Below are 26,780 nucleotides of genomic sequence, written 5' to 3'. Positions count from 1 at the left end.
AGTCACCCTCTGTGGGGATTGTGCTGCAGGGGTGGGTGAAGTGATTTAAGCTCTAAGCACTGGGGTAGAGTACAAGAGGGGAAGCGGACAGGTCACCCACCTACAGGCCTGGGGCACAGAAGGGGTCACTTGCCCAGGGCCCATTTGCGACAGCCCCCCCGAGCGGCGTTATGAGCCTGTGCGCAAGGTGGCCGTGCCACCCAGGACCATGCTTCAGAGAGCGGTGTGGTGACCCGAGGGGCCAAACCCCAGTAGCACAGCCAGCCTATAGGCCTGCTGGAAGTGCCCAGAGCGGGGCCCAGCCCTGCCCACTGGAGTACGTGCCCCAGGCAGGATCTCGCCAGCCTCCCCTCTGGGGTCACGGGGGAGGAGGGAGCGGGCAGCCTCTCTTTCAGATGTTGCCCCCAGCCCCGCAAAACCGGATTTTATCCCGGCCCAGCCTGAACAGTGGCGGGAGGCTCCCAGGGCCGTGTGGCCGAACCCCTGCCTGAGGGGAGGGGGCTCTCCCCAGGGCGGGCCCTGCCAGGCTGAGCGCGGGAAGGTGTCTGGGCCAGGGGCGGCACGACAAGGAGCCAGCCGGAGCGGCCCCAGCCCGGCTGGCCGGGAGCAAGTTCCCGGCACCCAGTGCCCGCCGCGGCCGGGGCTCGCTGCCTGGCGGCTCCTCGGGCCCCTCAAACCGCCCTAGAGCCCGCGCCCCCGACTCACCATGGTCCCTGCTCCGGGCGGCTCGCCCCGGCTCCCTCCCCCCTCAGTGCCAGGTGCGCTCCCCGCCGCCCATCCTGCCTTCCCACAATGCCCGACACCGAAAGCGACTCCGCCCCGCCTTCACCTGCGCCGGGCAGCCCTCGGGAGGGGCCGGGCACCTGGCGCCGGAACAGCCCGTCGGCGGGCCCCGCCCCAGCGCCAGGGGGAGCGGCGAGCACCTGCCGGGCGAGCCCCGCCGGCCAGCCGCCGCCCCCCGCGCTGCGCCGGGTGGCGGGGATGGGCGCTCCCGGGGCGCGGGCGCGGGCGCGGGTAGCTGCTCCCAGTCTCCAGGGATTTCCCACTTGCACCACGAGGCCAGCAGGCGGACCCAACATGCAGCATAGAAATAGACAAGGCAAGCTGTGTCCTGTTACTGTATATAAGCGCCCGAGTGAAATTCACGCACAGGTTAACCAGTTACATTTACAAAATACCCAAGCACACAAACAGTGGCAGATAGGCAGGCTAGACTGAAACTGTTCTTAGCATATTCTAGGCACCTGGATTTCCCACTGCTTGGCGTTCCCAGCCGTCACCAGGCGCAACAGGACAGATGAATGAGGAGGAGGGTGGGGGAGTCAAGATTCCGGGCTCTTGTTCCCATCTCTACCCCTCGCATATCTCTTGGAGAAGACTCCAGTTCAGCAAAGACAGCCGAGAAGTTCTGTTGGTTTCAGTGGGACTACTCATGCTTAAAGTTAAGCACCCGCTGAAGAACGTTACCGAATCAGGACCGAGAACCTGTTTTAGTGAGAGAGAGAGAAGGCTGGTGAAGCCACCAAGATTACACCCCCCTGCCTGTTGTTTTGGTTGGTTTGGATCTTTCATCTCCATTTAGATAGTTACCAGAGGTGGGCAGAAGTTATCTCAATTTAGTGTCTAATGAGAAGGATGGTGAAGCCTGCCTTACTCTAGTACTGTAAGGCGATGAAGTGAGCTGTAGCTCAGGAAAGCTTATGCTCAAATAAATTGGTTAGTCTCTAAGGTGCCACAAGTATTCCTTTTCTTTTTGCGAATACAGACTAACATGGCTGCTACTCTGAAACCTCTCAACATGAAGATTGAGTAAGAGTGCTGATTTGCAACTTGAACCTGTGGACATTTAGTCCAGAGGTGAGAGCGCTCGCAGCAGGGCAATACTGATTTGGCATTAAACTCATGCTGCAATCTCTATGTTGAGGATTTATCAAGCTACACCGAGGCTTGGTGAACTTCCAGCATATTGAGTAACCTCAGGCAGTATCTCCTGTAGTTCCACTGAGAACATAATGGCTCAAATGGAGCTTTTGCAGTCTCAGTGGAAAGATCATAGTGACTAACTGAAGTGATACCAAGTTCAAAAGACCTGATAAAAATGCAGTGATGGTAGGTCATGCATTGTCTCAGTGAGAGATGTTTGAAAAAGAAAACAAAACTTGGACTTGAGTGGTAATGCCAAGGTAAAACCGCAAACAAATAACTTTCTCTACATCTGTACTAAGAGCAGGTTAATTATTAAAAGTTAAAGATTTTAAATCCAATTTACCATTTGCTTGCTTGCTCTTGGAACTCTGTGGTACCTAGTTTTGATTTCTGGTTCTCAGGCATTTGTACAAAGGTGCAATGTTGGGAAATATATAAATCCAAACAAAAAATTCCAGATAAACTATTTTCAGTATCTTTTATAGAAAAAATCATGACAATATTTCTATACCTATACGTCTTTATGTTTTTTCAAAACACAAGCAACCTAAATTTGAGGCCTGGATGGTGGCTCTTTAAAATTGCTAAAGGTCTGAATCAAAGCCCCAGAATCTAGGCTTAAGGCTTTTCATTCAATTGCCATGGATCTCATTAGGGAGATTTTATGTCTTGCATGTACTGAAATACCTAATTATAGTAGCATGAGACTGGGAATAGAAAGCCTAACTTCTGTATTTATTGATTTTGGGTGGAGATTTAGGGTAGCCCTGATACACCAGTCATTTACTCCATGTGTCTTCAAAAAGATGGGCCCCATCCCACAAACTGCAGCCTTTCCATGCTTTGGGGATTCATATTCAGTATCTGGCTCAGGCCCATTATACAGAGAGGTTTTAAGGCTTGAGTGTCCAAATCCCAGGTCTTGTTCATCCCCATATAATTGAGAATAACAGATAAATATGGAGGAGTGTAGAAAGTTACCTACTGATGTCACATGTCAGCCACAGCTCACACTTAATAAATTCCCTTCTTCAGTCTTTGAAAGGGCAAAGGCATTAGTTATTCTTAATTATGCTTAGCAACGGGCAAATTGTCTCCAATAAAAGCATGTAATTCCCACTAAACTCCCTGGGCAGTTGCATAGGTGTAGCCAGGGCTGTCCTTAGGATTTATGGTGCCCTACGCAGTATTATTAAATTGGTGCCCCTATATTCCACTAAAGGCAGTCCCCAGCCGGCACCACTGACCCCAGTGTGTCGAGGGGCACAGCCACCACCCCTGTCTACAGACCCCCAGAACTCCTCTCATTGCTGACACACACGGAGCTTTGTAGGTAAGAGATACTGCAGTGGTGGCTCAAGGCAGGCTTTGGGCTGTCACATGGGGGCTACATCTTCCCGGAGTCCATAGCCCTCCTGCACCCCCGAGCCACTCCTGGCCTTCCATGACCATTTTGAGGGAAGTACCAAACCGTAATAACAACAATAATACAAGTGTATGTGTGTGTGTGAGAGAGAGACTGTGTGACAGAGTGTGTGTTGGGGAGTGTGAGACAGTGTGTGTGTGAGACAATCTGTTTTGGAGGACTGTGACTGGTGAGAGGCAGAGTGTATGTGGGTGTGAGAGCCAGTCTGTCTGTGAGAGGGTGTGTATGAGTTAGGGAAGTGTGAGATAGTGATCACACTGTTACTTTAAGTGTCCCCATCCTTTCCCCACTCGTCCCAGCTTTCCCCCGCACTGGCTGACTCATGTCAAAGTTTTGCTCCTCCTGTCCTGACCCCGGCCCAGCCCCCGCTGGAGACCGAGTGACACAGGCAGGTAGATCCAAGGAGGGACTCCATTCTGGGTGGCGATGGACCGGGCCGCCACACCGCCAGTGACCAGCTGTGCTGCTCTGGGCTCCAGCCAGCTGAGGAATGAGCGAGGGATGGGGCAGGGTTGGGGTCGGGGAGAAGTCTTCCAGCCCAGCATCAGCGAGGGGTAGGAGAAGAGAGGTGCCATACACAGCCTTGTATGCCTAAGGACAGCCCTGGGTGTAGCAGAGGAGACAGTTTGGCCCAGGGTAGGTGCAACTTGCCTTTGATATCCCTTTGTAGCTGAAGAAGTTCCTGTTTATAAGAGCTGCTCATAAAAAAGAAAACATCTTACAAAAGTAGTTTTAGAAATTTTTCTCCACTTTTAAATTTGAAAAATCAGCTATCATTTGTTAAAAAAAACTATTTGAAATCCCCTTTTCAAAAATTTCAAGAATGAAATTTACTTTGAAAAAAATGACTAGCTCTACAGTTGGTCAAACAGGAAAATAATTTTGCTAAAATTTAATAGAAAATATTCCAAGTTTTGAAATTTAAAAAAATTCAGAAATAAAAAATGACTACCCCTACACTTCTTTATTTTAATGTAGGTTTGAATGAGTCAAAGAAAACACTACTGCAAATAAAGAGCTCTACAGCTCTCTAGCAAAGGTAAACCTAACAATCAGAAATCAGTCTTCCTGTTTCTTTAATGGATTAAGTATTAAAAACTGAACATTTTAAGCTATGGTCACAAAAAACATACTCTTTCATGTACTCACATCCAATCTACCCTAGTGTTTTAGTCTGCTGTCTGTCACCGTAGTATCTATTTTTGTGTGACAATCATGTATCAATAATTTTATTTTTTTTAAAACAAAGACCTAAATTAGTTTAGGCATAGGAGTTCAGGTACATTGGTTCACAGTATCTGAATTTATGCAAATATTGCATAAGAAAAAGAAAGGGAGCAGGGAGAAAAGGAAAACACAACCAACAGGTACGTATCACATGTTCATTGCCTGGCACCAGCTTTCCTAATTATTTATTCTTGAGGGCTGATCTAGCAGGTTTATGGAGGTAATAATTTGGCAACAGAGGTTCAGAGGTATTTGCAGATACAGTAATCATGCCAAGATATGTACCCATTTAAGTCAATGATATTAAAAATCAAACAAGTGTTAACCTCTGGCTAACAGCCAACTAGAAGCTGGAGATAACTGTTTACTTGTGGGTGTGCATAATCTTGCAATAAATCATCTAACTGAATGTCACTTACAAACTTCCTAAACAAGCTACTGATGGTTATCACCATTACACAGAGGGGAAAAAAACCTGTAATTTCACCTTTGCACATGTCAACAGTCACATTCACAATGGAAGTCAGTGTCTTGCTTGGCAGTGCAACAATTTCAGGGGGAGTTGTGCATACACAATTGATGGCATAAGAGGGCCTCTGGTGTCCAGGGCTGGGACTCTAATGAGTTTGATAATGCTACCAGATTGCATGGTTTATTACTGACAGCCTAGGTGCTGTCATAAGGCACTGATTTTGTCATGGTGGAAGGTCAGAAGATCTGGACACATGGGGTCCCATTCCTTACAAGCTTCATACAAGGGTCTATTAACTTTAGGAGGTTTCACATGGATTCAGAGCTCATGGCATAATCATGGCCATTGTAAGCAAAGATATACATATTTGATAATTAGCTGGGAAACTATATTTTTGTACATTTCCAACATAATGGATGAATCCATGCCAGGTCACAGCTGAAAGGAAATGAAGAGCAGCTGTTATGTAAAAAGGTAGCAGGAAATAAGTGGACAAAATAGAACATTCTTGTTCCCTTTTGAGAAGCAGCAAGCCCTGGCCCTGGCAAGCAAAGGCCCTGGATAAATCTACTTCAACCACAACAAATGTGGCGGAACATTTGCCTATTATATTAATTCTAGCCAATGGTAGCTATAGGCTGACTTCAAACCATCTAGGTTCAGATTCTCTCAAAGGTACACAACTATGGAATAGTTAGGATAAATAGCTCATAGTAGACTAAAGAGTTCAGGCTGATTGTTATACCAATAAAATAAAAACCAGCATGATCTTATTAAAGTGGAAAAGGCAAAATACCACTTTTATTGTGAATACAGAAAGAATCATAGTAAGCAGTTAGTTATAGCTATAACATTCCATTCAATCTCGTATTTATTCACACATTCATTCATACACACATGCACACACACACAGGTTCTGCAAGGTTGTTATAGTTACCAGCCTTAGAGTTGCTCATGCCAAGCCACTGGCCAGGTGGCCTGGACATGAGGAGGGAGCAGGGTCTTGTCATATGCTCATCTGATGCTCCTGGAAGTTGGTTTGCAGAATCAGACCCCCGAAGTTCTCACTTTCTAGAGTCCATTTTTATAGGAATTTCTTCCTATGCTAGTCTATGGGAATTGCTTCATCATGCTGTTGCTGAATCAATCAGCAGATAGCACATTCCTGACAGCTCCGTGCTGCTAGATGTTATCTTGTTCTTTGGTTCTCCCATCCTTGAGGCTGTTGGGTGGATTCCAGTCTGCCCTCCGGAGGGTCCTCTGGTTATTTCCACTTGATGCCTTCTTCAGCCAATGGACACTGGATTCTTAGGCTGGCACCTCCCTGATCATTCAGTTATTATCCACACCAAGCATCCATCCACATACATCCTCTATCTCTATTTTAATCACAATTGTTAACAAAGCAAGATAAATACAACAAAAAGGCAGGGAGTCTCTGGGTGCTGTTTCTGTTGTTACAGAGTATTGTTTTGAGTCTCTCTCTGTGTGAGTAGTTGTTATTACAAAGAATTGCTTTGAGAACAGACTCTGTCTTAGAATGTACTAACGCAATTAGCAGCTTGCAAGTTTAACACATAGAGGGAGAGAAACAGTACCAAAAACCAAGAGACCTCTTAATTAGTAATACCCTGGAATTTAAACTATGGGGAATCAAACTCATTTGTGATTTTAATACAGAACTTCTTTAATATGATCCAACATGATGAATCACACCCCACATGCTTTTGTATGAGGCCTGTGCAGAGTTTTTTTGGGGGAGGAGGGGAAAGATGAGAGGGAGAGTCTACTTTATACTAAACCTCATTTAAAAAAAAAATCGATCTAAATTCAACAGAAGGAGTTACTTACTAATTACGTTTTGTTCCTAGATTGATCACTTTTTCCTCTTGATTACAAGGGTGACCAGATGTCCCAATTTTATAGGGTCAGTCCCAATATTCGGGGCTTTGTCTTTTATAGGCGCCTATTCACCCCCCTAACCCCTGTCCTGATTTTTCACATTTGCTATTTGGTACCCTAGTTACAAGACAGGTATCTCTACTTCTACATACCAATTTCTCCCTGTATTTTGCTTGCTCACTTTTAAATCATTTGCAGGCAAGATTTGATTTCTTCACAGATCAAAGCTAGAAGAAGATTGTGTTCTATAAATCACATATAGCATCATACCCTGGCCATGGTGATGTAGGTTTTGGTACAAGTACTGCCACGGATGGGATGTGCATGAAGTAGCCCTAACATCATAGAAAAAATGTGATCAAATTTGCAGTAATTATAATCTATACTGAGCTTAATGATATTTTTAGGTACTTCCAAGTATGCAGAATAGTTCTCTACAGCTAGAGAAAGGAATAAAATGCTAAGAGCAGAAGAATATTGATGGGGCATTCAGGAAAGTTTCAGACTGAGCTCCATTTTCCTCAGTCAAAATGTGTTATTGGAGCCCTCTTGTGTTCACTTTGACTAATAACCACAGTATCCATCGATTGCCTTCCCACTTCAAAATCTAGAGCAATCTGCCCCGTAGCTCCATTATGGCAGGCTTTCTGCTTGCTCAAACTGAACCCTTGCTCTCCTTTTCACAGTCCTTTCTCCCTGGTGTAGTCCCTACCTCCCCTTCACACACACTTTTCCTCACTGATCTCTTTCACTCCTTTGTCGTGTCCTGTGCTTGCTAACTGCTGGTAATGGGAGAATAATGGATGTGAATTATGCTCTTTGCAACCCGTGAAGCATTCAGCACAAGGTAAGCAAAATCAGTTGTGTTTGTTTAGAGGACTACAATATTTTATTATGTATAGGCTACATCTACATTGTATGATTTGCAGTCTGGGTAGACATACCCTCGCTAGCTTTAATCTAGCTAGCATGGCAAAAAAACAGTGAAGACACAATGACGTGGGCTTCAGTGTGTACTAGCAACATGACTACATACTCAAAAGGGCCCAGGCAGACCATACAGAACTTCCGTTATGCTGCCACCTTTTCACAGCCAATTTTAGCAGGCGAGCTAGATCAAAGCTAGCAGCTGCAATTACACTTGTAACTGCAGTGTAAGCATAAGCACATCTTTACCCTCCAGTACCCTTCACAAAGTAAGTTTGGAGATTGGAGTGAATGTGCTAGAGCCACCTTGCCTCACTTTACTAGATCAGGTCTAGAAGAATACATTTTAAATTTAGTTTTCCCTAAGCAACAAATAGACCCTTAACAGATAGTCTCCACCAGTAGCATGGAAATTAACTGGTAGTTTCCAAACCCACTAATATATAACAACTTGGGCAGGAGCTAGTTTAGATAGGCAATGGTGAGTACCACATTAGGCTTTAATGCCATATATAAGATATAAATGCACTTTCACAGAAGAGTAGTTTCAGTGGTAAGTGGGGGGTTGAGGCTGCCTTCCCAGTTGAGTGGGCAGTACAGTGGCCATATGTCCTCCCTGCCAATAGCAGGTAGCAAGATTGCAAGGACTGGGGGCCATAGCCTAACTAACTAAAGGTTTAAGGTCAGCGACGTTGCAGGCAGGTGCCTTTGCAGTATTGTTTTCCATCATGGGATGACAGAGAAGAGATGAATAGGAAAGGGTGAAGAACGCTGCAGGGATGCTGGACCTGCCCCTGCTAATGGAATAATGCTTTTGCAGTTGTGGGCAAAACCAGCAAGTGACTTCTTGAAAGGCATGTACCCTTCTATCCTAGCTGCCCCACCCATCCTTAGTTCAGCCAGTCACAGGAACAGCTCCAAGATCTCTGCCCTGTTAAGCTGCAGGAGCATGTGCTTGTGAGCCAACGATGGATGCCCCAGACCATGGCATCATAGAGGAGAGACAAAAATGCAACCGAAAGGACACAATTGGAAGAGAACTGGCAGAAAGGAGTGGTCAGAAATGCAAGATTGTTACTCAGCAGAACTGCAGCTGTGTGAAGTGACTTGGCAGATGGGTACCACACTCCTATCCCTCACACTGAAAGCTGGACCAGAAAGAGGCTGGGCACCCTTGCTTTACACTGTTACCTTTCAGCTGTGTGTTCCTGGGGAACCAAGGCACAGCGTCCGCCTGTCTGACTCACAAAAGACCTTCCCAGCAGCCTCCACCACGGCCTCTGCTTGAACCAAAGCCACTCAGAAGACAGACTTACAAAAAGCAATGAAAAGGCAGTGGAAAACACACCTAAACCTCCTGGACAAGGGTGACAGGATTAAGGGAACTCCCCTAGCCTCATTTGCATTGAAGATAGGAGAGAGAGGCATCCCTATTAGCATATAGAATGGAGAACAGAGATTCCAAGGCAAGAACCGCACTGAGCCCTAGGACCTGAAAAGCAGGGAATCACTGCATAATGATGGGGATGGGTTGGGAGAATCTCTGCTCCTGATGTTAATGAACCCACACCTACACACACCCAGCTCAGTAGTTATCAGACCAATTCTAGTAATAAATCCTTTATTGGTATCCAAAATATTGAAGCTGCCTAATTGCATTGCGAGCTCCCTTGAAGGACCACCACCCACAGTCAGGAAAAATCAGTTCCTATTGTCTAGCCTGAACAAAACAACTTTGGTATACTCCCTTGAGCCCTCAGTTTACCCATAAACAAATCTAGTGTTCTCCCTTGAACCATTGTTCTTTCCCTACAAAAACCCCTACCCACGCTCATGTAGGTGTTCTGATGCCTGGATCCAACATCTGCATCAGTTCTGTTGGATCATCTTCTCCTGACTGATTGTGGTGGCTCTGCCTGGCTCCAGCACTCCAGACCCTCAGCTACCACCACCACCACCTGGGACCCCCAATCGATTCAAGTTTCACAGACTGGTGAGAACCCAATGAGCTCTCAGTCTAGCCTTCTGACCCTGACTTCTGTGATCAGTTATAGTTTTGTAAACCTGACTTTTATAATCAAATTTAAGTTATAATATTTAAATCTGTTTTGTTTAGCTCCCCTTGTATGGTTATTACCTGTCAATAAATAACTTTCATGCCCATAGCATATGAGGGTGACAGCTTGGAGGTGCTGTTTGATCCAGCCTATTGAGTCCAGGGGCATACAAGGGGTCAGCTTGGGAGTACGGATTAACCCAGTCCTCTCAGATGCTCTCTGGTGTGTGGGTGGGTGGGTTGGAGTGTGTGCACATGCAGCTGATTCTGGGGCTGGAAGAACCCAGCCCTATAGGGAACCTAAGTCCTGCAGGACAACTCCACTGGGAGGGAACATAGAGCAGGAAAAAGTAGAGGTCTGTATGAGAACATAAGTGACACAAGCAGTACATTGATAGAAATACAGAACCGCCCCCCACCCTGAAGAGTAACCCTAATAAGTGAGCATACCCCAAAGTATGGGAAAACCTGGTAACACCACCATACCCACATTCAACAGTTTCCTTTAATGCTGCATGCACATGGTACTGGCAGTAGAACATTTTAATCTTAAAGCCAGATTAAGGTTTTAGGACGCCAAGCTAATGTCCTTCTCTACAGGAAGAGCCATGCTGCTATAGGTGCTATGTATTCTTATTAAAGTAGGTGCCATGGGATCTTCTGTATGTCAATGAAAATGTAGTGGTAAAGTCAAAACACACTTTTTATCCACTTCCATGTCCTTTCCCTCACTTTGAGGGCAGATATCAGCTTACTTCACTATGTGAGGTCTTAAGAGCTGCTAATGCTAGTGACAAATTTATTCAAGAGGGCTATTATAAGGCACTTCAGAGGAAGGATGGAATGAATGTACATAAGAGACTGAGGAAATGTTACAATCAATGAGATTTTTATTTTTTGCATTGGGTACATACAGATGCAGTGAAACTGCTCTCTTTTCCAAAAAGCATTATTGACAGTCCTTGAGTACTGGCCAGTTTGAAAACAAAAATTGACTGACAGAACTTAACAAGAAAGTTGTAACAGCTAGTTACAGGGAACACATGCTATCTGTTCAGTGAACGATGCAATGGGTTAAATTGTCCATTTACAAACCATACAATCTCACTGAAATCAATACAATCACATGGAGTGTAAATCACAGTCTGGCTCTGCTTTTCTGTGGGAATTCAAATGTTATAAAAGCTGGTAAAAAAAAATGTAGGGGTGGAGAAATATAGGAAGTCCATGCTGACTACACACATGGACGACTAAAGGAAATTCAGATGGAGAGCACAGCTTCTGCTTAGTATAGTGCCTTTAGAGAGAAAGACAGATTTTAGAGTCACTTAGCCTTAGGGTATGTCTGCCCTGTAATAAAACACCTGCAGCTGGCCTGCATCAACTGACTGGGGCTCAGGCTCCAGGGCTATATAACTGCCCTGTAGATGATGTTCAGGCTCAGACTGGAGTCCAGGCTCCAGGACCCAGTGAGGCTATATCCTTGAGGACTTCATTTAATGAGGTGTGTGGTGCAGGGGATAGGGCACTGGCCATGGATTTAAGATCTAGGTTCCATTCTTGGCTTTATCTTTTCCTGAAACATAAAGGTTCAATACACGACATCATGAAAAAGGCAAAAGGACTACAGTTGGAGGTTATATTCTGTAGTCTAGGACATTTCAGAGGGGGAGAAGTGGCTTCAATTTCATCTCTTAGCTGCTGCGAACTAGGATCCTGATCCAGTGATGTGCTGGGAGGAGCACAAATCAATGGATGTATTCAAAACAAGAATATTCAGGGCAACATAGGATGTTTCCTAAAAATAATGTCACCTTATTGTTCAATGTTCTCCATAAAAAGTGAGATTTAGGGCCAGATTGTCAGAGGGGTTTCAACTCCACCTTTTTCTCTGGGATCGTGTAGATACCTGTGTACACATTTTTCAAGCAGATACTTACAGATGAACTTGAAGAAAACAGGAGTTTGCACACAGTGGCCCTGGTGGGGGTCAGCCCATGCCAAACCACTTGTGGGCTTCTCTCTGCCACTCAGCTGAACTTCTAGTATATATGCAGTTATGAAGCCACCTTCAGTACAGGTCCTATGAAGGACTTACTGTGATTGATTGCTGCAGCTGATATTCCCCTAACATCTAGGAGAAATCCTCAGAGGACAGAGTTAATAAAAGAGCAGGCATCTCATCATTGTTTTTAGGGCAGCGCTACTATAGTCATTTGAGTAAGTTGGCAGTGATTTGCTGTTTTCTGTAGAGTTCAGATACATGAAAATTACTTCTCATGATTAACTAAGCCGGTCTTTATCTAGGATTTTTTTAAATTTTGTAAAAATAAATTTTTTTTGAAGAACTCTTTTCTAAAGTTGGTTGGTGGTGGATATGACAGAACATAACCTATTTAGTGCACAAGGGGAAAGTGGCTGTAATTTAGAATCCTGTTTGGGACGAGTGTTGGTATTCTAAGTATGTATTTCTTTTAAGGCTATGCCTGATGGGCTATTTCACACACCAAAGTACTAAACTTTTTGCAATAATATATGGTGAGGGTGGAACCTGAAAGCTTAGCACTGAAATGTCAGATCAAGGTACTTTAAAAAGTATGACCACATTTACAAACAAAACACAAACTTACCTTACGACATGGCAAGCAGAGGTTACCGTAGATCTCGTTAAATAAGCTCACATTAGCTGAAATATAATTTACAGAAAGGCTGAGGTGGGAGCTGACCTTATGTTCTCAGGCAATTTTTTTTCCCTATTGAACTGAAAAAGAGCAAAGACATGTTTGCATACAGCCCAGAGCTGCTGCAGGACCTATCAATATTGTTCTCGCATAGGGTGGGGAGAAAGTAATAGAAATCATAATCATGGTCATTTTATTTAATAGTCTTGTTGATGAAACATTAGAGGTACTGTATTGCATGGTTAAAAAGATTCTTCTCAGAACCAACAGGAAGAACGATACAGCATAAAATAAAAAAAATAAAAAAAAAGGAGTACTTGTGGCACCTTAGAGACTAACCAATTTATTTGAGCATGAGCTTTCGTGAGCTACAGCTCACTTCATCAGATGTATACCGTGGAAACTGCAGCAGACTTTATATACACACAGAGAATATGAAACAATACCTCCTCCCACCCCACTGTCCTGCTGGTAATAGCTTATCTAAAGTGATCAACAGGTGGGCCATTTCCAGCACAAATCCAGGTTTTCTCACCCTCCACCCCCCCCCCCCCACAAATTCACTCTCCTGCTGGTGCTAGCCCATCCAAAGTGACAACTCTTTACATAATCAAGTCGGGCTATTTCCTGCATAGATCCAGGTTTTCTCACATCCCCCCCACCCCCATACACACACAAACTCACTCTCCTGCTGGTAATAGCTCATCTAAACTGACCACTCTCCAAGTTTAAATCCAAGTTAAACCAGAACATCTGGGGGGGGGGGGGGGGTAGGAAAAAACAAGAGGAAACAGGCTACCTTGCATAATGACTTAGCCACTCCCAGTCTCTATTTAAGCCTAAATTAATAGTATCCAATTTGCAAATGAATTCCAATTCAGCAGTTTCTCGCTGGAGTCTGGATTGGAAGTTTTTTTGTTTTAAGATAGCGACCTTCATGTCTGTGATTGCGTGACCAGAGAGATTGAAGTGTTCTCCAACTGGTTTATGAATGTTATAATTCTTGACATCTGATTTGTGTCCATTTATTCTTTTACATAGAGACTGTCCAGTTTGACCAATGTACATGGCAGAGGGGCATTGCTGGCACATGATAGCATATATCACATTGGTGGATGTGCAGGTGAACGAGCCTCTGATAGTGTGGCTGATGTTATTAGGCCCTGTGATGGTGTCCCCTGAATAGATATGTGGGCACAATTGGCAACGGGCTTTGTTGCAAGGATAAGTTCCTGGGTTAGTGGTTCTGTTGTGTGGTATGTGGTTGTTGGTGAGTATTTGCTTCAGGTTGCGGGGCTGTCTGTAGGCAAGGACTGGCCTGTCTCCCAAGACTTGTGAGAGTGTTGGGTCATCCTTTAGGATAGGTTGTAGATCCTTAATAATGCGCTGGAGGGGTTTTAGTTGGGGGCTGAAGGTGACCGCTAGTGGCGTTCTGTTATTTTCTTTGTTAGGCCTGTCCTGTAGTAGGTAACTTCTGGCTCTATCAATCTGTTTCTTTACTTCTGCAGGTGGGTATTGTAGTTGTAAGAAAGCTTGACAGAGATCTTGTAGGTGTTTGTCTCTGTCTGAGGGGTTGGAGCAAAACACCTACAAGATCTCTGTCAAGCTTTCTTACAACTACAATACCCACCTGCAGAAGTAAAGAAACAGATTGATAGAGCCAGAAGAGTTCCCAGAAGTTACCTACTACAGGACAGGCCTAACAAAGAAAATAACAGAACGCCACTAGCGGTCACCTTCAGCCCCCAACTAAAACCCCTCCAGCGCATTATTAAGGATCTACAACCTATCCTAAAGGATGACCCAACACTCTCACAAGTCTTGGGAGACAGGCCAGTCCTTGCCTACAGACAGCCCCGCAACCTGAAGCAAATACTCACCAACAACCACATACCACACAACAGAACCACTAACCCAGGAACTTATCCTTGCAACAAAGCCCGTTGCCAATTGTGCCCACATATCTATTCAGGGGACACCATCACAGGGCCTAATAACATCAGCCACACTATCAGAGGCTCGTTCACCTGCACATCCACCAATGTGATATATGCTATCATGTGCCAGCAATGCCCCTCTGCCATGTACATTGGTCAAACTGGACAGTCTCTACGTAAAAGAATAAATGGACACAAATCAGATGTCAAGAATTGTAACATTCATAAACCAGTTGGAGAACACTTCAATCTCTCTGGTCACGCAATCACAGACATGAAGGTCGCTATCTTAAAACAAAAAAAACTTCAAATCCAGACTCCAGCGAGAAACTGCTGAATTGGAATTCATTTGCAAATTGGATACTATTAATTTAGGCTTAAATAGAGACTGGGAGTGGCTAAGTCATTATGCAAGGTAGCCTGTTTCCTCTTGTTTTTTCCTACCCCCCCCCCCCCAGATGTTCTGGTTTAACTTGGATTTAAACTTGGAGAGTGGTCAGTTTAGATGAGCTATTACCAGCAGGAGAGTGAGTTTGTGTGTGTATGGGGGTGGGGGGGATGTGAGAAAACCTGGATCTATGCAGGAAATAGCCCGACTTGATTATGTAAAGAGTTGTCACTTTGGATGGGCTAGCACCAGCAGGAGAGTGAATTTGTGTGGGGGGGGTGGAGGGTGAGAAAACCTGGATTTGTGCTGGAAATGGCCCACCTGTTGATCACTTTAGATAAGCTATTACCAGCAGGACAGTGGGGTGGGAGGAGGTATTGTTTCATATTCTCTGTGTGTATATAAAGTCTGCTGCAGTTTCCACGGTATACATCTGATGAAGTGAGCTGTAGCTCACGAAAGCTCATGCTCAAATAAATTGGTTAGTCTCTAAGGTGCCACAAGTACTCCTTTTCTTTTTGCAAATACAGACTAACACGGCTGTTCCTCTGAAACAGCATAAAATAAAAATGTAGGGTCCTCAGGCTTAGTCTGATTGCATCTTATGCACTGAATACCAACAGAGTAGAGAGCTTGGCTACATTTCACGTAGGAAAGAACCCTCAAGCCTTTAACACTACCCATTCTGGTAAATGCTTCAGTACACAAAGCTGTCGGGAGAGAATTCTCAACCTGGGGGTCATTAACAAGTGTCAGGGGATCGTGACCCATATTGCTAAAAGGAAGGGGAATCCAGCTATGGAAGAGATTGACCACCATTCCATGCATTTCAAATCAAGGGGGCTTAAAATCTGACATTGTAAGTGACGTCAAAACTAATATCCTTTAAAATAATTTGAAATCTAACGGAAGTGCAATGCTTTCCCCTCCCCCATATACTTGATACAAAAGGGATGCACATGATTTGAGCCTTCTCTCCAACGTTTGGAAAGGCTCTTTTCTTGACAGTAAGCTAATTAATAAGCAAGATCTCCCAGCATGGTATAATGAAGCAACTCCATTAGGGGCAAGGAGAAGGTGTTCTCCTCTTCTGGCTTAACTGGACAACAGAAGTGAGTGGGTAGGGAGGGAGAAGTCTGTTCTCAAAACACTCCACTCTGCAGTGCCAGCTGCTCAGTGGTGCTACAGGCTCCATCCTGCCAATGTGTGCTAGTCTCTGGTTATGGGGCTCCTTTACAAATCATCTGATTCTAACTGTGGATCTAAAGGATGCCTTCCAGCCAAAAGCTTGGATCCTGCTTTAATCCACCCCTATTCACAAGAACACTGTGTGTAGTTTATTTACCAATATTTGCTGCAACAATGAAGACCAACTGAAGATGGGTCATCAGAATAAATTAAGTGACTATCAAGAAATTTTATTATACATGTATTCGAAGTTAAAAATCCAAAGAGGGAGCAAGATTTATCTAGCATCTCTAAACCATGTGGAGTACAGTATTTTGTAGAAACACAGCTGGTAAAGAACTTACAATACATTAATGGTACCCTTTGCTCCAATGAAAAAAGGCCATACAAAAGAAATTGGTAATGCTTCAAAATAAATCTCCTGAATAATTGCACATTTGAACTCACTGTAATAGTTATTGTATTTTAAATTGCACAAAACAGTATATTTCTTCAAAAATAGGTTAGGTGTTTTTACACAAGCAATATATCCTTCAGTGCATTATTAGTTTGTTAAATCTCAAGGTTTATTTTTGTGACCAGCTGGTGTTTTGCCAGCCATAATCACCTTGTTATATCTAAGTGATGCTATAACTATGTTAATTTCATATATTTATTATAGAAAATATATTTGTTAAATTTAAAAGCTATGTAGCAGATTCTAGATTATCTAGTGGTAAAACCTTAATATGATTGCCACGGATGGGGGAATTATCCACAGGGAAGGGGAAAAAGTTAAATGCTAAATATGGGAGAGGTGCTAGATAGCCAAATTGACAATCTGTTTTGCAAGAGAACATCCAAAGAAGCTGATGCTAGCAGGTACTAGCTCTTTTTTTGCTGGAAAGGGGCAATCCCAGTAGTATAGATTGGGATAGGGGACAGACTGAAATTAAATCAGCTAGCGTTTAATCATACAGTTCATTATCAAATCTACATAGTTTAATTTCCCGAGGCAGGCACATAGCTCCTGTTCATGTTAATAGGAGGTGTGCGTCCCCACTCCCAAATCTTTGGGGCACAGAACTTACAGTGTGGCTCCAAACCTCCCCAAGTTTTATTTTTGCTGCAATTTAATCTAAATAAGATATTGATTAAAAGGATTGTAAATACATAACCCATCTTGGTTTTTTAGGGTAGAGAGAAACATGGAGAAGAATGTTTTCACAGATCTCTTATTGTTAATCTTTACTCTTAAACCAGGTGATTGGAACAAAAGAGTTTGATCCAACATGTGTGTGAAAAAAAAAAAAACCAAATGTCAGTTTCCTCCCTGATTTACATTAGCTCATTACCTAACTTCAGGTCCTTTCTGGCACACATGATATTTCATATAACTTGAAAACAGAAGTCTTTCCAAAACTAAAACCTTCCATCAGGTAGCAAGGAATGGAACTAATTAATGTAACTCTTCAAATGTAAAACATTCAACATATTCCTTTCAATACAGTTTCAGATCATTGAAATCAGGCCCCCAAATGTATCTCTTCCTAATACAGACTTGCCAAAAGCTCTAAATTAGCGTTTACTCATTCAGATTTCAAATTTAAGTGGATAATACAATCAAACACTAGCCTGATGCCAGTTTCTGAGGGAAGCTATGTGAAGTATGAAGAATTAGGAAATATCAAGTTAAAAAAAATCCTTTAGCAAAATATTTCTGGAGAGGGCCCATAAAATGGTAAGTCATAAAGCCAGTTCCAAAATATGTGAATCAAGAATATACCAGAGATAGTATTTAGTAGCATGGAATCTACCATCTTATTGTTTTTGAAATGAAAACTGAGTAAGATCATGACGCATTACAGTCCCATGATATTAGCATACACTAGCTATAGCAGGCTATAAATGCAAAATTTTTGTATCAAAAGTATATGACAATGATTTTAATTCAGCAGTGACAATAGCACCACTTGGTTGTTGCTGCAAGGCTAAAATCGCAGTTCTTTCCAATAGCTCATCAATTTTTCTGCAAGAATGAGCACGTCACTTCCAATGGCAGCAGAAAGAGCTGACTTGCACATATTTCTTCCCTCACTACATAACACACTGTAACATCAGCTTTTGTGAAAATCCAACAAACTCCCATCTCCTTTGCGACTCCATGGTACATCATGATAAAGTTAAATGAATTTCATTTTCAAACTGTTTAATAAGCTCTTGTAAGACAACCTTATGGCATTACATATATGCTAACATTTATGGAACATAGGTAATTCATGTACTTGACAGAGCAACGTACAAGGGAAATATTTCCCTAACTGCCAGCTGGAATCATGCAATCCATGAAAATGTCAGACTGCCTCACTCAGCGTATAACAGCAAGGACCACCACTGCACATAGCATTTAAGATTAACAGCCCTCATCTGCACTCAGGCCAACTATTCCCAAGAAATATTTTGTATCTTCATAGTTATTGCTTCAGAAGAGAAATTTTAGAAATGTTTAACATTAATTTTTCTTCAAAACAAAGACAAGGTGGTAATTAAGTTAATGCTATAGCTACATATAGTTTCTTCATGATAAATGGGGAACTAAGCTTTTCCACATAAAAAATTAGTTCATTAATGTAGGAGGGGCTTTTTATTTTAGCGATGACTAAGACAACAGGCTTGCATAGCCCCCATTTTAACAGCACTGTAAACATACTGAATGAGCATATGTTTTGTGACATATCATGGGCTACCTTCACTATTGAGAATGTGCAGCTTATCCACTAAATAAAAGCTACAAAAGTTCACTCATTATACGTTAGCCAAGAAGAGGGAATAAATATAGTTTCAGCATGTCTAAGAGCCTGGGATTATTTACAGAAACTCTCAAGCTATCTGAACAGAACAGATTATTTTAAAGTAGTTTTACCAATAACTGAATTTGCAGACAACACTCCAAGAAAGCCAGTAGATCAGGATCTCTCATGTCAAGCATTTACTCTTACTGCCACTCCAACAGAGAGGGAACACCTGCCCCTTTATTCAAACATTGCTTAAAAAAATAAGTAAGTCTTTCCTTCTTCCAAAGTTATAACCAATACTCCTTTTGGAGGCAGCCTAAACAGCTGCACACCAGACAAAGAGTTCAGTGGGGGACTGCTTATTGGAAGGGACAGTAAGTTATTTATTATTTGCACAAACCTGAAAAAACTAAACGCATTTTACTCTGGTAATCCTTTAGCTACTGTACAAGATATTTCAGCAGAGAAAGCACATTGTTAACACTACATGTAAACCAAGTTATGACAGATCCTTTTATCGCAGTGTCACGTTGCAGGTAAGCCATTTTATGTTACATCAACAGGCTGGGAAATTGCATTTCTGTATCAAGGTGATTCCCACTGAAGCCTATAGAAGAGCTTTGCTCTACAAAGGTGACTGTCCATCCTGGAAGAGCAAGAGAAAAAGGATCCAGCAATCAGTGCTTTTGTGACGATATTCCTAGGAGGGATTTCATTCATTCGGTGTATGTTGCTGTACATAAGGTGCATGAACCTGTCAGGTCCTAGGTCAGTGTGAGGAGAAGCTGGTTGCAAGGCTGCAACCAACTACTGGCGTCATGTCCCATATCTATAAGAAAAACAACATGTGGGGAACTACTCAGCATATCATATAGTATTAAAATCAAGAGTATAAAGACTTACACATGTAGCCAAAAAGATTAGAGTAACAATATGCCCTAAAAAAAAAAAAATCAGCATTCAACAGGATTTTGAAATAGCACTGTTTATTTTCAGCTTGATCACCTTCTAAAAATTATACTAGCCTTGTGAACCAACATAGCCAAACTATGTTTGAAGAAAGGATTCTAGCTTGCACAGCACATTGTTACAGAGCTACAGAACATTAAATGAAGAGGGTTTCCAAAGTCAAAACTGTTTTTCCCTACACACAGACTTATGAAAGAGTATAAAAGTTACTGGGCTGTTTCATTACTAGTATTTGCAGGAAGTATAACCACAGTATAGCATATTATCAAAAGATTTTATGACTTAAGGAAATTGAGTATCACTGCATTAGAGCCAAAAATAGGGCATGTTGCCCAAGGGTTATATGAGCAGTGCTCTGAATTGCTGCTTATTGCATTCCACTTGCTTTCTCTAATGTGTGTTACAGAAGTGTTCCAGGCTTTCCAACACTCCAGGATATACCTGCAAGCACTAGGCAAACATACTGGCACTGTCAAGATCCTCTCTCATCTGCTCAGCCAGCCACAGTAGTGATGAGACAAAGCATAGTGAGACATGAGAACAGGGGGAAATGAAGATAGGTATCAGACAGTAGGAAGTTGGTAGTGTCAGATGGAAGATGGAATACCAAACAGGCAACACTAATATAATGTTTGCATCATGGCAATTGTACACAGAGATTCCTCAAGATGCAGTGCTGAAATACAATCTTTACTTCTCAAATAGAGTATCTGATATTTGTGAGCCTGAAGCAGTCACTGTTCCACAGTTAAATCCCAAAACAGCATCCAGACATTTAATTTCCTCTACAGTCATCTCAAATGGAGTGACACAAGGGGTATTAAGGCAAAGCATTTTAAAATGCAAGTCCTTGGGCATGTGCTGACAAACCCCTTTGCTGAATGTACGCTATCAGCAAGAGATGGCTCAGATTAAGTTTCTCATTTGGAAGCCTCAGACTCTAAATGGCAGTTAATTTAATATCTTAATCAGATTAGTACGCGTCTGAAAACAGTTTCACTAAGAGACTGGATGATCTCTAGGAGGTCACCGATTATAGGGAACTCTGAATAAGGCACATCCATCCCTCTTGGGGTTTGTGAAGAGCCCAGTTACCTGTAGAAACTTCATACTTTGACCATGTGCAAAACAAACAAACTATAATATAATTTAGGGAAAGTCCTTCAAACCTCAGCGACCTGAGTAGTTCCCCATTGAGCTTCAATAGGATTGTTTTGCACCACAGAACCCTTTGATTTCAGATTCCTTGGGAGCAGGGACCAAATATCTCCTTAATGTATGGTGCTTTACAGACACTGTTACTCAAACTATACAGTCCTTTTAATTCATGGGGATTTCCGGCATATTCACCATATAGAGGCTGAATGACAGTAGTAGTGGAATCGATTATTAGAAAGTCTTTGTCCTTCACTACAATAATCAAGTACTGCTAAGTTTTTGACTCAAGCTTAACTCTTCCTGTCCACAAAGCATCAAACTGCCAGCTTGATTAAGTGTTTGCAACCACTAGGAAAGGCAAAAGAAAGTGTCACCTTAACTGAGTGCATAAGCTATTTAATATTGTAAAACCCAAAGTAAAAAAGCAAGTTATATAACCTGCAGAGAAGAGAAATCCTACCTTCACAATCCGATCACTTCCACAGGTCACCATTAGTCCCCTAGAAATGTCCATAGACATGTGGGAAATGTTGTGTTTTCCTTCATGAAAGGTTGCCAGGGAAGTACGACTAGTAAAAGAAAACAGCTTAAATAAAAACCATCTATTAGACATTAAAACTGGATGGTGTCATTGCAGCAATACCAAATAAAGCATTTACAGGGAAATTTCTGAAAAGCTAATAAGTCAGACCTGACAACATCGCCTACCTACATGACAATGAAATAATCAGTAAGCTCTGCCCAGAGTACACTAAATTATAGGAGTGACACGTGCTTACCTGGGCTCCCACTTGATATTTGGAAGTCCCTCAAAACACAACACAAAGGAAAACAGGAACATGGTAGAGAATACAGTTCTTTACTTCTAACATTTAACAGCTGTAAAGTCTACTTTCCAACAAGCTTCTCAACTTTTCTTCCAGCTGTATTGGCTACTAGATTAAGCAAGTGGCTGCTGCCCCTCTTCTCCCCACCCCCCTCCCCTTCAAAATGTGTGCAAAGAAGCCCCAAAAGAACCACCAATGTAATACAAGCAAGTTAACCTGACTGTGAGGCATCAATGTTTGCTGCCTTGTGAAAGACAGAAGTCAATAATATTTCCACGCTGGTAACTTATGTATATTCTTTCCTGTGAGAAGGCTGCACATTAGAACTTGAAGGTATCGGATACATAAGTAAGAGTTCCTTATTTACATATTGATTATAAACATGGTATGTAGTTTCTGACATTTAATAAAAGGCTGATTACAAACAGATGAGCCAGAGCTGCCAGAATTGTAACCAGAGAACTTAAAAGCTACCAGTTAGGTTCCTCCAAAAGTTTCAGCCTTTAGTGTATAAAGTCAGTAATGGAACAACATCAGATCTTTAAGCATACTCACTCTTCATCTTTGATTGACTCAAAGCAAGAGTCACAGACACGGACCTGGAACTCAAAGCCCATGATTGGGTAGCTGGACCGCTTAGTGCTGCACTTGCCACACACTGCTTGACCACATTTTCTGCAGTGATGCTTCAAAGAAGAATTAAAATAAGATGGACATTTCAGGACATGAAGCGCTACTTGAGAACTCCCAAATAATCAGGAGGGATGACCAAAGAAATTATGTAACATCCTATGATAGTTACCTTTCAAAACCAGTTGTAACCAAGGTCCAAGAATCCCTGGGTTATATGCCAGCCCCAGGGAATTTTGCCACTGACTTCCAATAGAGACAGGATTTTACCCATATACTCTACACAGTGGTTCTCATACTTTTGTACTGGTGAACCCTTTCACACAGCAACCCTCTAAGTGTGACCCCCCTCCCCATAAACATACAAAAAAGTGTTTTTGTTTTTTTTAATTTAACATCATTATAAATGCTGGAGGCAAAGCAGGGTTTGGGGTGGAGGCTGACAGATCACAACCCCACCCCCCGCCATGTAATTACCTCGTGACCCCCTGAGGTAATTACATGGAATTACCATCTCAACCCCCAGTTTGAGATCCCCTGCTCTACATCCCTTTTCTCCAAGGGATCTGAGGGCAAGTGCCTTACAAAATGAAAGATGTTCTTTACACTCTTGCCTTCACTATCATCAAGGGTTGGGGGGGGGGGGGAAGAGGGGCATGAGCATGAGTGGATTTCTCCTGGAACATTTAGGAGGTGAAAGTTCCTTTCAACATTTACAAGAGATTCACACTCTGGCGTAACTGAAGGAGGGCAAGGCCACTAGCGCTTCAGCACACCGTAAGGTGCTCAATTTAAGGCTGACATTTTGGTAGTAATTTGCCAGTATAAGATTGTAGGCCATTTTGTGCATTCAGTATTTACTAACTGTAGCTCTTTCTTATATGCACACTTGTGCGCAAAACAGGTTTTACTTTTTTTTAACCCCATTATTCCCACACAGGACAACCCAATTTAATGCTTTTTTTCACTGTACTTGGTAACTTCTCAGCACCAAGTTGAGATTTCCTGATTCACAACACTTTGCTAGCAACGCAGACGCCAATGACCTCTGCTGCTTTATAGTATGTCTTTCTACTCATTTTTTCCTTTTCAAAAACGGATTGGAGATGAAGTTTAGAAGTGCTGAACAGCAAGTCAGGTATAAAGCTAGAACACCACTGACACCAAATTCTTTACACAATGAACAGCACCATGAATGATTTACAACCACATCCTCACCTGTCTCAACCCTAGTGTCTTTGTGTCCCACATCTGCTTTATATTCCAGAAGAAAGGCTGTTCACATTTCTGACAAGAATCACTTTCTAACCACTGAGGAGCCTAGTGGGGGAGGGAGAAATAAATACTCTTAGCACATGTTCAAAATCAGCAAGGTTATGAACAGCTCGGGTTTTCATTTTTGTTTTCAAATGAAGATATATAGTGAAATTTAAATACATTTCAAGAGAAGCCCCCTCTATCAGCTATGGACATTACAAACAATACACAAGAAAATATGAATTGCTTCACATTCAGTGCGAAAGTTGGCCACACTCTAAAAGCAACTTGAGAATTCAGTGCTGAGCTGTGTGCAGAAGGCAGAGTCATAATTATAGTTATCTGTTACAAAGATCTTTATGCTCTTCTCTCACACAGTTTTTACCCCACAGCATTTCTTGTTCCTGCCCTAATGAGAAAACCTGCTAAGATGCATCTGAATTACTGGATTGCTGCTGGGGTTGTAGACCCCCGGGTCTTGCTGCCAGGACGATTCAGAATGGCTACAAAGTAATCTAAGATACAGAAACTCTACAGTGAATCAATTACTCCCTCAGAAGCTGTCATTCTCATCATGTCCTTTTCCTGGGGCTGTAGCATTTGAAGCAATTAAGAAAACTTATCAGCTGCAACCCCCAACCCTTTGCCCTCACTCTAAGTATATACATGCCTCTGCTTCCTTATCCGGAAATAATGCTTGACTATATTGGGCTCTCTGGATGATGCGAGATATAGATACGCTAAGTAGTACTAACATTCTCAGATATTAGTGTGCTATAGCAGAGTATTCAAAGCATAACTCTGAAGTTAATACTTGCACTTTTTAGTAAGGTACTTTTGTGGGATGATACAGAATAGTTCTAGGGCACCTCCTTATGTGTTGGGTAAATATTCCCATGCATCTGATAAGGACCATATACCCTGAAAGCTATTTCAAGGTTAGTTTAACGCCCTTAAATTTCACACCACTGCAGTATTGCACTTGTCTCTTTTTCTATTCTCTTGGGCATCTTATTGTTCTGTGGTGAATCACTTCCCATCTCAAATTTCAGAATAACCATGACTACCCACACTGACTGCTGATTCAGTCTCTCCACATTCCATAATGCTCTCTCTCAATAGACTACACAGTAAGTGACATCCATTAACATTCCTTTTTCCATCACATTGGTGGACCTTCCTAAAATAGATGCATCAGTAAAAGAGTAGCAAATTCTTGATGGACAACAAGTCAATTAAGAGTGAGTGAATATTGAAAATGAAAGACTGTCTCCATTTCAATAATGGCGTGATGACAGTTTCAGGGGCCATTGTTTTCATCTCCTGCCCATTTGGGTTCCCACTATTGGTTCAGTGGCTTCTGTTTCTCATTTCTCAATCTCCATTTAATGGCAGAAAATAGATAAGCCATTACAGAAGTATAGTACAAACCAACGGATAATACATTATTAAAAACTACCAAAGTTTAATCCAAACTCCCACTAAAATCTATGCCGCTAGTTTTGGGAATTTCCTCTCCATGCTGCCAACAAGGGTCTAAAAAGCTCTAGTGCATGAAGACTTTGTCTAGTCCATACTTTGTTCTTTAACTTGGTAAACAAAAAAATAAGCTCCATAAAAATCATCTCCTCACTGCTCTAGAGGAATTTTCAAAGGCAGTGTATTCAGCTCTATTACAGCACCACGTAATGACTACGCCTATGTCTACACTAGCGAGCTTACAGTGGCACAGCTGTACCGATGCAGCTGCGCCGCTGTAAGATCGCTCATATATCCGCTCTATGCCAATGCAAGAGAGCTCTCCCACTGACATAAAAAACCCCACCTCCACAAGCAGCTGTAGCTATGTTGGCAGGAGAAGCTCTTCCACCAACATCGCCAGTGTGAACAGTGTTCTTTTGTCAATGTAACTTATATCGCTCGGTGTGTGTTTTTTTTTCCCCACACCCATGAGTGAAAGAAGTTATACTGAGAAAAGTGGTAGTGTAGACATGGCCCTACACCGATCCTAAACTAGTTAACAGATTCTGGAGGAGAAAAAGGAATCTATGGGTTTGTCTATGCTGTGCATTAGTGCACACCAGCTGGAGGTGTAGATTCTACTGTGCACCAGCATGCCGTGACCTAACTGGCTTGTGTGGACCTTAGAAGTGCTCTCATGCATGCTGATGTCAGACTACATCACATGGTGTAGGCAAGCCCTTTGTTTAGCACTCAGCAGCAGTCTCTTATTTGTTCCCTTTGCACAGCACCTAGCACCATGGGGTTCTGGTCCAACATGGGCTCCTAGGTGGTACCACAATATGTATAATGAAGACAACAGTGCTTGTGGCTTTGAAGATCCCTTACAAAGAAAACAGGGTGTGCAGAGACAGAACTGAGAAAAAGCAGTAAGAGCAGTCTATCACCAAGCCATTTTTGGTTGGCCTGACAGCATTAGTGTACTGGTGGCAAGAAACTACATCTTCACAGGCTACACAGATTTTTCTATAGCACTTTATTTCACAATACACTAAGGAACATGTAACACAGAACAGGTCTCAAGCCATGCATAAACAATACTTCATTTTATGTCACTTTTATTTAGTGATCAAGGGCTCTTTAAAATCTGGCTACTCCGTGAATGACTTCTATACTTTTAATATCCTTTTTGAGGAGAGAGGGGAAGGGCTAAATTACAATACCATTTTACGGAGATAACTCAGAGCAAATATTTTGTCAAGTCTGCATAATCCTACAGGGAATTCAATAGAGTCTGCATTAGGGAGTTGCCTCCTGTAGTACCCTACAGGATTCTTTCCAATTATATTAACGAGAACAGATGTGAAGAGGGTGTACCTTTAGGTCAAGCATGGCAGAGATCTATTATGTGGTCCATCCTTGTCTTTAATATGGAAGTGTGGTCTGGGGGAGTTGAGGTTTCAACATGCAAAGCTTCACCTTTGTCCACATGGCCAGACTTGCCCTGAACAAAGCTCTAGGGTCTTCATGGACTTTGTCACTGCCCTTATCTTTATGGTAATCTGATACTTTTC

General features: G+C 42.5%; 2 protein-coding genes across 2 annotated transcripts in view; both read right to left on the bottom strand.

The window, feature by feature from the left end:
- Positions 1-810, bottom strand: part of AP1S3 (adaptor related protein complex 1 subunit sigma 3) — a 58,394-nt gene extending 57,584 nt beyond the window's left edge. The window contains exon 1 of the mRNA XM_048864892.2: positions 706-810. Coding sequence (XP_048720849.1) covers positions 706-708 — 3 coding nt within the window. The 5' untranslated portion in view covers positions 709-810. The remainder of the gene's footprint in view (positions 1-705) is intronic.
- Positions 811-16,339: 15,529 nt separating this feature from the next.
- The window catches only part of WDFY1 (WD repeat and FYVE domain containing 1), a 41,418-nt gene continuing 30,977 nt past the window's right edge, over positions 16,340-26,780 (bottom strand). The window contains exons 9-12 of the mRNA XM_048863783.2: positions 23,707-23,808; positions 22,414-22,544; positions 21,492-21,600; positions 16,340-19,733 (exon numbers count right to left, since the gene is read on the bottom strand). Coding sequence (XP_048719740.1) covers positions 19,674-19,733; positions 21,492-21,600; positions 22,414-22,544; positions 23,707-23,808 — 402 coding nt within the window. The 3' untranslated portion in view covers positions 16,340-19,673. The remainder of the gene's footprint in view (positions 19,734-21,491; positions 21,601-22,413; positions 22,545-23,706; positions 23,809-26,780) is intronic.

The sequence above is a fragment of the Caretta caretta genome, chromosome 9 (assembly GCF_965140235.1).
Source record: "Caretta caretta isolate rCarCar2 chromosome 9, rCarCar1.hap1, whole genome shotgun sequence".
NCBI lineage: Eukaryota > Metazoa > Chordata > Testudines > Cheloniidae > Caretta > Caretta caretta.
Note: the sequence above shows the minus strand (reverse complement) of the source record. Positions and strands in the feature narration are given on the sequence as shown.